Source organism: Megalobrama amblycephala, linkage group LG19 (genome assembly GCF_018812025.1).
Source record: "Megalobrama amblycephala isolate DHTTF-2021 linkage group LG19, ASM1881202v1, whole genome shotgun sequence".
Classification (NCBI taxonomy): domain Eukaryota; kingdom Metazoa; phylum Chordata; class Actinopteri; order Cypriniformes; family Xenocyprididae; genus Megalobrama; species Megalobrama amblycephala.
Window position 1 is genome coordinate 5,696,923 of NC_063062.1, and position 11,015 is coordinate 5,707,937.

Consider the following 11,015-nt stretch of genomic DNA (forward strand, 5'->3'; position numbering starts at 1 on the left):
TATTTACTCCTGAATTAAAGGATTAGTTCACTTTCACATTAAAATTTCCTGATAATTTACTCACCCCTATGTCATCCAAGATGTTCATGTCTTTCTTCATTCGAAAAGAAATTAAGGTTTTTGATTTTTCTCCATATACTGGACTTCAATGGACTCCAAACGATTGAAGGTCAAAATTACAGTTTCATTGCAGCTTCAAAGCATTCTACATGATCCCAGACGAGGAATAAGAGTCTTATCTAGAGAAACCACCACTCATTAAAAAAAAAATAATTATATACGTTTTAACAATAAATGGCAGTGTAGAGGATGCTAAGTGTATCACTGCCCTCCACAGGTCAAAGTTTGAACTAAATTGTCATATACAAGATGCTAGTGCAAGTATATAACAATTAGTTCAAACTTTGACCTGAGGAGGGCAGTAATACACTTAGCAGTGTCTACACTGCCGGAATTCAAATAAAGAAGAAGAGAGCTAGTTCAAGATGAGAATTTATGGTTAAAACATATATAATTTTTAAAAAAAAAAATTTAAGAAAATGAGTGATGGTTTCTCTAGATAAGACCCTTATTCCTCGTCTGGGATCGCTATAAACTGTAATTTTGACCTTCAACCATCTGCAGGCCATGGAAGTCCACTATATGGAGAAAAATCCTGGAATGTTTTCATCAAAAACCTTAATTTATTTTCGACTGAAGAAAGAAAGACACGAACATCTTGGATGACATGGGGGTGAGTAAATTATCAGGAAATTTTAATTTGAAAGTGAACTAATCCTTTAAAAGTTTATTTACTTTGTAATCATGCAATCCTGTTCATGTTTGTTCAACAGTGCTGGGCAGATTATTAATGAAAGTCAGTTATGATTAATAATTGAACTCGTGTAATCAACAAAATACCAAGTCTGATTATAAGTATATTCCAGATTACATATAATCAGTTTCTACCCAGAACTAGCGATCAAAATGTAAAAATTATCATGCACGCTGCAAGTCAACATCGCGGGTGGTATTTGTCGCCTGTCCCTTTAAGATGACATGGTGCCTTCAGCCAGACTGACATCATCATGGCGGAAGCACAGTCAAACTGTACACTCTTTAGAAACCATAATAAAAGCAGCAGCAAAGGAAAAGCCTACTATTGTTAGTTCGCCATGTAAAAGAGTTCATCTAGCGACTTCAGTTTCAAAGCTGCCGATGTGTCTAAGCGGTGACTGATTTAGAGCAGAGAGGCTGAAGTCCAGCTCAAGTGTTGACAGAGAGACTTCAGTCAGTCATTGTATTATTAATAGACACCTATAGACTCCAGACGGAAGGATATGAACAGTTTACTTTACGTATTTTTGATCTTAAGAGGGTGCAGCGCTATTAAGGAAGTTCCTGGCCATATTTAAGTTCATTTACAAGGTAAAACCGCTTTATGTCATCTGAAATGTGACGTTTTAAACGGGAAAAGTACGTTACGTTAATTTTAGTAGAGTAAAGGTCATCTCTGGTTCAAGAGGACCTGAAACACCCAGGCTGATTATTCGTATAGAAAACACTCGTGTAAAACATTACCAGTATTGTCAGCCTCTAAAATGCCATAAATTAGTGTTTTGTACAGCATCAGCGCGCGCTGCACGGTGACAATAGGGTTTAGCGGACAAAGTTGGCGGTTAAAAGTGCTGACGTGTCCTTTGGCGTGCGGTCAGTGCCGAAGCTGGAGGGACACGCCTCAAGCATCTTTAACCGGGAGTCAGCAGCAGTCAACGCCACGTCAAAATGTCAAGAGCCAGCCGAAGGTCCAAAGCTTTGCACGCCAATAACGGGCACGCGCTGGCCGGTTGGGATCCGCTGAGAGTGGCGCGCGTGCGCGTGCTGTTGCTGTGTCTCTGCGGCGCGCTGTCGCTGGCCATGATTCTGGCGCTGTATTTGTCTGCAGAGCCCAGCAACACAATACAGCATCATGCTGCACATCTCATCAGGGACAGGGTGAGTTGACATTGAGCTAAAGTATGGGAATGCATCTTAACGACATGTTGAGATGATTTATCTAACACATTCAGTCACATTTTAAGGGTTTGTAGACCCGAAGTCATTATTTACTCCTGAATTAAAGGATTAGTTCACTTTCAAATTAAAATTTCCTGATAATTTACTCACCCCCATGTCATCCAAGATGTTCATGTCTTTCTTTCTTCAGTCGAAAAGAAATTAAGGTTTTTGATGAAAACATTTTTCTTCATATAGCGGACTTCAATAGAGCCCAAACGGTTGAAGGTCAAAATTACAGTTTCAGTGCAGCTTCAAAGCGTTCTACACGATCCCAGACGAGGAATAAGAGTCTTATCTAGATAAACCATTGCTCATTTTCTAAAAACTTTTTAAAAATTATGTACGTTTTAACCATAAATGCTCATCATGAACTAGCTCTCTTCTTCTCTATTAGAATTCCGGCAGTGTAGACACTGCTAAGTGTATTACTGCCCTCCACAGGTCAAAGTTTGAACTAATTGTTATATACTTGCACTAGCATATTGTATATGACAATTTAGTTCAAACTTAGGAGGGCAGTGATACACTTAACAGCGTCTAAACTGCCCGAATTCAAATTGAGAAGAAGAAGAGAGCTAGTTCAAGACGAGCATCTGATTAAAATGTATATCATTTTTATTTATTTTTTTAGAAAATGAGCGATGGTTTCTCTAGATAAGACCTTTATTTCTCATCTGGAATTGCTGTAAACTGTAATTTTGACCTTCGACCGTTTGGGCTCCAGTGAAGTCCACTATAAGGAGAAAAATCCTGGAATGTTTTCCTCAAAAACCTTAATTTATTTTCGACTGAAGAAAGAAAGACAAACATTTTGGATGACATGGGGGTGAGTAAATTCAGGAAATTTTCATTTGAAAGTGAACTAATCCTTTAAATAATGATTAACTAAAACTATGAAAAAATAATAGAGATAAAGCTAGAATGACATGAAATATAAATATTAAATGAAAAACTACAATGCTTATGGTGTACAGAAAGGCCACACCTTTTTTTCTTTTATGTAAATTTTATCTTTTATGTTCGTATTTCAAATAAATGCTATTCTGAGATGTATGGCAAACACTAATATGATACAGCATCTGAAATTCAAGTGAAAACTGAAAATGTAAAAATAAATGCTAATTCAAAATATTAAGGAAAATTATAATTGTAGTATATCTTTTTTCTTGGCAAAAAAACGAACTACTTTTTTTTTTTTTTACTCTAATATATACAGTCAAACCAAAATGCATTCAGACACCTTGAACATTTCATTCATTATACAGTTTATTCACTATAGTTTAAAAAATGGTAATACAACATGACCAGATCTCAGAGTTAAACTGTGTCAGAAAAAAATGTATCTTAATTATGTCAGATAACACTTAAGCAAAACATGGTCAGGTCAAAGTGTCTGAAGAAGTTTTGGGTATAATATGTCACAGTTTACTTTATTTTGCTATCCTCACTTACATAAATGAACTATAGTGTCCTGCACCCACTAGTAAAAATATCAAAATGTCTGAATAATTTTTGGTTTGACTGTATATATCTCTTTTTTTCCATCAATATCTTTTTAAACATAGAAGGCACACTGCCATACTCCAAAAGTGATACCATAAAATAAGCAAATTGTGCACCATATTCCATCAGATATGCATGCAAAGTTATCGTATGACACTCAAGTTGTATGCTGGTTCAGATTGGTTTAACTAGGGTTGAGCTGTTAGGAGGATGATTAGACATCCTTTTAAGCCAATATAAATATAGTCATATGCCCACCTCTTCCTTAATCTTTCTGCAGCTTTCCCATAAGCCAAGTAAACACTCTGTGGCACAAGTGAAGAAGTTTGCAGCACAGGTGGATGGGCATCGGCTCTGGGAGACTCACCTGCGGCCCCTCCTAATTGAACGAGTGCCTGGGACAGCAGGCAGTCAGACCATACGACAGGTAATGCCACAACCTGAACCATACATATTCTACTACTATCTAAACACCGCAAAATACATTGTTTTCTGTTGGTTATATTTTCTTCTTAAGCCTTGTGTTGTGTTGAAAACTCTATCACACTCGTGGTGTTCCTGGTAAAAAATGACTGGCCTGCAAAAAAATTGCTTATAAATCTCTCCTTATGCCACTTTATCACCAAATATTGGATTCAATCTTTTTGTCAGCTTGTTTTCTTTCATTTAGGACAGGTTTTGTGTTTATTTGTGGAACTGGTCGATCGTAGGCCTTATTTTCTGAGCTTATGTACCTCAGTTTTTGAGTGAAAAAAGCATAATTTGTGTCAGTTTTACAAAAAATATTTAAAAAAATAAATTTGCACTGTTTAGTGTTTATCACACTAGTGTGCTTTAACAAATGTTTTTAACAAAATGTTTTAACAAATTACAAAATGGCACACTTGTTGTGTTTCCAGTCAAAAATTATCGGACTGCAGAAAAATCACTTATAAATCACTTGTTATGCTATTTTATCACCAAATAATGAATTCAATCTTTTTGTCAACTTGTTTTCTTTAAATTAGGACAGGTTTTGTATTTATTTTTGAAACTGACTGATCGTAGGCCTCACTGAGCGATGAGAGATTTATACGCAATTTTTTTGTAGGCCAGTCATTTTTGACCGTGAACACCACAAGTGTTACAATGTGGAAAAAAACCCACAAAAAAATTACAAACATTATCACATTTTTGGGGGGAAGTTGTTAGACTCTGACTAAGTAAAGTCAGTAAATTTAGTCCAATGCGATAACATTAACTAGCATTTTCGGGTACGGGAAAATCCTCCCGAACACAACATGAGGGTTAAAGTTTACTGAAGTTCTCTCGCCTCTTTCAACTACAGCATATCTTATCCCAGCTGGGTTCACTGTCGGCAGGATGGACGCTGGAGGAGAATTCCTTTGTTTCGTCCACCCCGAAGGGTGATGTGACCTTTACCAATGTGCTAGCAGTGCTGGACCCCTCGGCTCCTCGTAGGCTGCTCCTAGCATGCCACCATGACTCAAAGATCTTACCCGCAGACCCTAAAAACCCCAAGCGGGTGTTTGTGGGTGCCAGTGATTCAGCCATTCCCTGTGCCATGATCTTGGAGCTGGCTGCTGCTCTGGACACACAGCTTAAAGCCCTCAAACACCAGGTAGAGCACCATCATGAGGAAAAGAGTTCTTCTAGACATTTTCTAAAGCCTTATTCGGACGGGACCCGTTTTCTAAACGACATTTGAGCTAGTTTTTACCACCTGACATCTGTGATTTAATGTACCGACATGGACGGAACTAACATCTCCATGTTTATTACAGAGGTGGGAGTGTGCGTTTTCTAGATGTGGGAATTACAGAATGAGGTACACTACCAGTCAAAAATTTGGAAACATTACTATTTTTAATGTTTTTGAACGAAGTCTCTTGTGTTCATTAAGGCTGCATTTATTTCATAATAAATACAGAAAAAAACAATAATATTGTGAAATATAATTACAGTTTAAAATTATGGTTTTCTATTTTAATATACTTTAAAATATAATTTATTTCTGCGATGCAAAGCTGCATTTTCAGCATCATTACTCCAGTCTTCAGTGTCACATGATCCTTCAGAAATCATTCTAATATGCTGATTTGATACTAAGTTATTATCAATGTTGAAAACAGTTGTGTTGCTTAATATTTTTTTGGAACATGTGATACTTTTTTCAGGATTCATTGATGAATAAAAGGTTAAAAAGAACAGCATTTATTCAAAATATAAATCTTTACTATCATTTTTTTATCAATTTAACACATCTGTGCTGAATAAAAGTATTAATTTCTTTAAAAATAAAAAATAAAAAATTACTGACCCCAAACTTTTGAACGCTAGTGTATATTGTTACAAAAGATTTCTATTTTAAAACAAATGCTGATATTTATAAACTTTTTATTCATCAAAGAATCCTGAAAAAGTATCACCGATTATAAAATAATATTAATCAGCACAACTGTTTCCAACATTGATAATAAATCAGCATATTACAATGATTTCTGAAGGATCATGTGACACTGAAGACTGGAGTAATGATGCTGAAAATTCAGCTTTTTTCTGTATTTATTATTAAATAAATGCAGCCTTAATGAGCATAAGAGATTTCGTTCAAAAACATTAAAAATAGTAATGTTTCCAAACTTTTGACTGGTAGTGTATATGTATTTTATTTATTGATATAATTTAAATTTATTAAAAAAATCTAGACAAGTAACTTACTTGACACTAATATTAAAATGGGCAGTTTATGCAATTTGGCTCTATTTATTATTTCATCATTTTCGTTGGATACCAGCCATATTGAACTGAAATAAAAGAATGTGGAAGACTGGTGCGTAAACGGTAGCTTAGGTAGGTCAAAAAACACCTGAGGAGAAGTGTTAGGATAATACAATATCAGCAGTCACAGACTTTTGTATTCAGACGGGATTAGATTTCTCAGAGGACCGTTGAGTTAGCCGGAAAACAGTAGGTAATTTGATCTGGAATTTTTACTGAGGTTGTGTGCGAAAAACACGGACATGGCAGATTTGGACGGGATTGAAATCACAAAGTACGCCTGTGAAACAAGTCTTTTGGGAAAACTAGTCCTGTCCGAATAAGGCTTAAAAACATTTGGCATTTTGAACAAGAAAGTGCTGCATCACTGAGCAGATTGTGTTGAATCAAGCATCTCTTTCTCTCCAGAGGTCTGCGGTGACATTGCAGTTGGTGTTTTTTGATGGAGAGGAGGCATTTGAGGAATGGACAGACACAGACTCTCTCTACGGCTCTCGTCATCTGGCTGAACTTATGGCCCGTACCCCCCACCCTTCTGGAGCCACCAAAACCACTCTACTCCAGGCAGTGGTGAGTTTGTGAAAGGTATATATATAAAGCAATATATATTGCTGTATGATTAATGGTAAAGAATGTTTATTAGATTTTATTTCAGGGTATTGGCAAGTATTAGCATGTCCAATTTAATACTTATTTTAACTAATTGTGTGACACTAGACCCAAAAAATTACTTGTTAAAAAATAAATAAATACCCTGCTATTGTTTTTTTTATGTTAAAACTCTATTTTCCTTCCAGGATCTGTTAGTCCTGCTGGACCTGCTTGGTGGCCCAGAACCATTGATTGTCAATCACTTTGATAACACAGCAAGATGGTTTGACCGACTCATCGCAGCAGGTACAAGTTAAAAACAACCCAGATTGGGTTTCTTCCTACAAACACATGACCTCTACAGTCAGCATTCCTCTCTGTGTCTCTTTCAGAGAAGAGACTCCACAAACAGGGCTTGTTGACATCTCATCCATCAGAACAGAGTTACTTCAGGAAGGATTTTTATCTTGGTCCAGTGCAGGACGACCACATTCCATTCTTAAACAGAGGTATAGAAACAGTCAGACAATATACACTACTGTTCAAACTTCTGGGGCCCGTTTCAATAAGGAGGTTCAACCAACTCTGAGTTAAAACTTGAACTCTGAGTTGACTTACTCTGAGATGGGAAACTCTGAGCTTTCGGTTTCAGAACAGCTGAATTGAGTTAGTTCAATCGACTCTGAGTAGGTTGACTCGGAGTTAAGCGTGTGCACCACAACTATGAAAAGCCATCATCAATGGAGCTCCGATATTACGATTCACCATGGCAACAGCACGTGACAAAATGACGTCCGCAGTCAATGCAAGTTTAATTCTTATCACTGTTATAATATCAAAGGTGAAAACTGGCAGAACGGTAAGTTATTGAACTAATATTTATTTTCATGGTATCCCACATGCAAAAAAAGAAGAAGAAAAAATAATGCAGGATGCAATAATAAGAGTGTAAATGATTTTATCGTTATTAAACACTCGTTAGGCAATTTGCTTCCACTTTTAGAACATTTTCTTAATTTTTATTGAAAATAAATGCCTTTCTGATGTGATGGGAAAAGGAGAATAGCGAGCTCGGCAGAAGGCGGATTCGAACCCGGTCAATCACATTACAAGTTAATTATTTGCGCCCAACACTCTACTGCTTACACCACTGAAGCCATTATTCATAAGCAATGTTTTTAACCTCCTCTGACATTGGTGGTCTACTGTAAATTTGCACTTAGTAATAGACACTCCAAATAATCTTGTTTTCCATTTGCATTAAGATTTTTTTTATTACCACACTGGCAGATATTGATAATTTTACTTAAGTAAAATGCTTAAGCCTATCATTTTCTTCTATAGAAAATCCTTCTTGATTTAAGAATTTTTAGATATTTGTACTTGAAATAGGACAAAAAATACACAGTAAGAAAAGCAATTTTGCAGCGTGAACGAATTAATGAACTACTTAAACATCACTTGCACTTTAAAAAGGGCGAGGAGACCGAAGGAAACTCTAGGTTTACCGAAGAAAACCTGCTCCTGACCAGGTTAGGTTCACAGAGTAAGTTACCATGGTAACTGACTCTGAGTATAAGTTACCTCTCTTTCAGAAACGGGCTTGACTTACCCTGCTTTCTCGGGTTTGACATACCTCCCATTCTGAAACGGAAAACCCAGAGTTTCCCTCATTTCAGGGTTAACATACTCAGAGTTTTCACTTAACCTCCTTTCTGAAACGGGCCCCTGGAGTCAGTAAGAATTTTGTTGTTGTTGTTTTATGAAGATGATGAAATTTGCCTTGATCTTTTGACATAAAAGAGGTCTTTGTACAATTAAAACATCCTGCAAGTTTCATATCTTGAAATGTCCTCCTCATTATAAACAAAGCATTTATTTCAATCAAGCTCCAAAAATTGCTCGTTTGGACATTGTGGGATTTGTGACATTGCACAGGCAAAACATTTGCATATGACCGCCTCCAAAGCAAGACATCGACGAATAGTTTTATATCATTGCATCATAGGCCCCGCCCACTGGCATTCAGTCGCTTAACGACTGACATTCGCATATTAAACATGATACAGTATACAGATGTGCGCTCAGTTTCTGACACACTCCACACACTTGAGTCTGTCGACAACAGGACAAATGAAAGAGTGTTCGCTTTGACTCGTCCAGTTTAAACGGCTCCTTTGAGTCTCTGTACAGACTTCAGAAGGATCCCAGTGTCTGATACAAGTAGATTCAGATCACATCAGAGGATTATATGTTTGTTCGGAGCATTTTTTTTTGTAAACGAGGCACAGTGTAATGGAGAGTTCGCAAAGAAACTTTTGTTGTGAGATGAAGCAGCAACTCTATTGGATCTGACAGTAGCTTCATCACAAACTTCAAGTAAATGATTTCATAATGCTTTGTCTTTAAATTATGGTTTAAATGGATAATAATATTTTCAAAACACTTGTGTGCAATAGCGAGTGAGCGTTGATACTGTTTCCCATGTAGTGACGTTAGCCAATCATAACAGTGGCTGTTTACTGACAAGCCTTAAAAGGAGCTGTGCCTTAAAACGGATAATTTCAGACAGAGGGACAGAATAAAGGTTGAAAATAATTGTTTTTCTGCATATAATGTTGATAAAATAAAAAAAAACGATAAAGTGAACCTCAAGGAACATTAAAATCATCTGAAAAACATGTCATGACCCTTTTAAATTGATCAAAAGTGACAGTAAAGGCATTTATAATGATACAAAACTTTTTCATGAAAAAATCATGAAGAATCATGAAAAAAAGAGCAGCAAATCAGCATATTAGAATGATTTCTGAAGGATCATGTGACACTGAAGACTGGAGTAATGATGCTGAAAATTCAGCTTTGATCACAGGAATAAATGACATTTTAAAATATATTTAAATAGAAAAAAATTTAAATTGTAATCATATTTGACAATATGACATTTTTTCTGTGTTTTGATCACATAAATACAGCCTTTGGTGAGCATAAGAGACTTCTTTCAAAATCTTGCTGACCCCAAACTTTTGAACGGTAGTGTATGTATATAAAGTGATGCACATATCAGCGTAAACAGTCAGTGTTTACGAAACAACATAAAGCTAATTTTAAATTTGTCCTGTTTGTACCCCTGAACCAGGTGTACCCGTGCTACACTTGATCCCCACACCGTTTCCCATTTTCTGGCACACGCTGGATGATGCGGAGGAGAGGATGCACCGGCCCACGGTGGAAAACCTCACTAGAATCCTGGCCATCTTTGTGGCTGAGTACCTGAGCCTCTAAACATGCTATAATGATCATCCTACAGCAGATGTTTACTCACATGACCAGTGTTCAGCACAGTTGAATGTGATTTAATAATAATAATAATAGAGCCATAGATCAGAATGACCAAAGAGACACGCATGCAGTATAATGATGTGTTTATTTGGAGTGTGAATGGTACATACTGATAATATTACTATATTTTTCTGCTGAAAAGAGCCATGTCTCATAATAGGACAAACACTCATGTTACAGCAGCTGTATAAGCTGTATATTGTGGTAAAAGACTTTGTTCTTTTGACTGAGAATGAAAAACTGGTAATGAAATACATTTAATGACTGTTTTTAGTTCATTAATCATAATTTGCACAGTATGTGCTATTGATGAACTACACTTTTGCATTCAAGCTGTGTTGGGGCCAGTGGCGGTGCACTTTACAAGAAGGTCCAGTACACAAGACATTGAGAGACACTTGTTTTAAGAATCTGTGAGTAGAATGTCATGTGACCTGATGGAGAGATCTTATTTTTTACATTCTTTAGTTAAGTTGTTACCATTATCAACCAAAAGACCAAGCGAAGGGTCTGATGGATATTCGTAATAAACTTAAGGAAACACTGGAACAGAGTCTCTTAAATTTTGTCGTTGTTGAGTTACAGCCAATTAAACAAAGTCTGCTGCTGTATTGATATGCAATTCTTTTGGACCACAAAAACTAAGTAGCGATATATCTTTTCTTCTGTACTGTAACGTATATCCGAGTGAAACGGATTACAGAAAAAGAAATGTAGGGTGGGACTTGATTCAATCCATTGGTTGTTAATTGAAAATTGAA

At 36.4% G+C, this 11,015-nt stretch overlaps 1 protein-coding gene across 1 annotated transcript; it reads left to right on the top strand.

Moving 5' to 3' along the window:
• The first annotated feature begins 1,047 nt into the window (after window positions 1–1,047).
• On the top strand, window positions 1,048–10,803 carry qpctla (glutaminyl-peptide cyclotransferase-like a). Its single transcript, XM_048168957.1, has 7 exons — window positions 1,048–1,974; window positions 3,821–3,967; window positions 4,868–5,161; window positions 6,730–6,891; window positions 7,119–7,218; window positions 7,305–7,421; window positions 10,052–10,803. The coding sequence occupies exons 1-7, from the start codon at window positions 1,765–1,767 to the stop codon at window positions 10,195–10,197; spliced, it is 1,176 nt and encodes a 391-aa protein (XP_048024914.1). The 5' UTR covers window positions 1,048–1,764; the 3' UTR covers window positions 10,198–10,803.
• Window positions 10,804–11,015: the final 212 nt, after the last annotated feature.

What these genes read in the sequence shown, in the direction of transcription:
- qpctla (XM_048168957.1), top strand. Translation starts at nt 1,765, where the DNA reads ATGTCAAGAGCCAGCCGAAGGTCCAAAGCTTTGCACGCCAATAACGGG. An exon ending in TTAAAGCCCTCAAACACCAG is followed by an intron (nt 5,162 to 6,729) that starts GTAGAGCACCAT and finishes CTTTCTCTCCAG; the next exon opens with AGGTCTGCGGTGACATTGCA. An exon ending in TGACCGACTCATCGCAGCAG is followed by an intron (nt 7,219 to 7,304) that starts GTACAAGTTAAA and finishes TGTCTCTTTCAG; the next exon opens with AGAAGAGACTCCACAAACAG.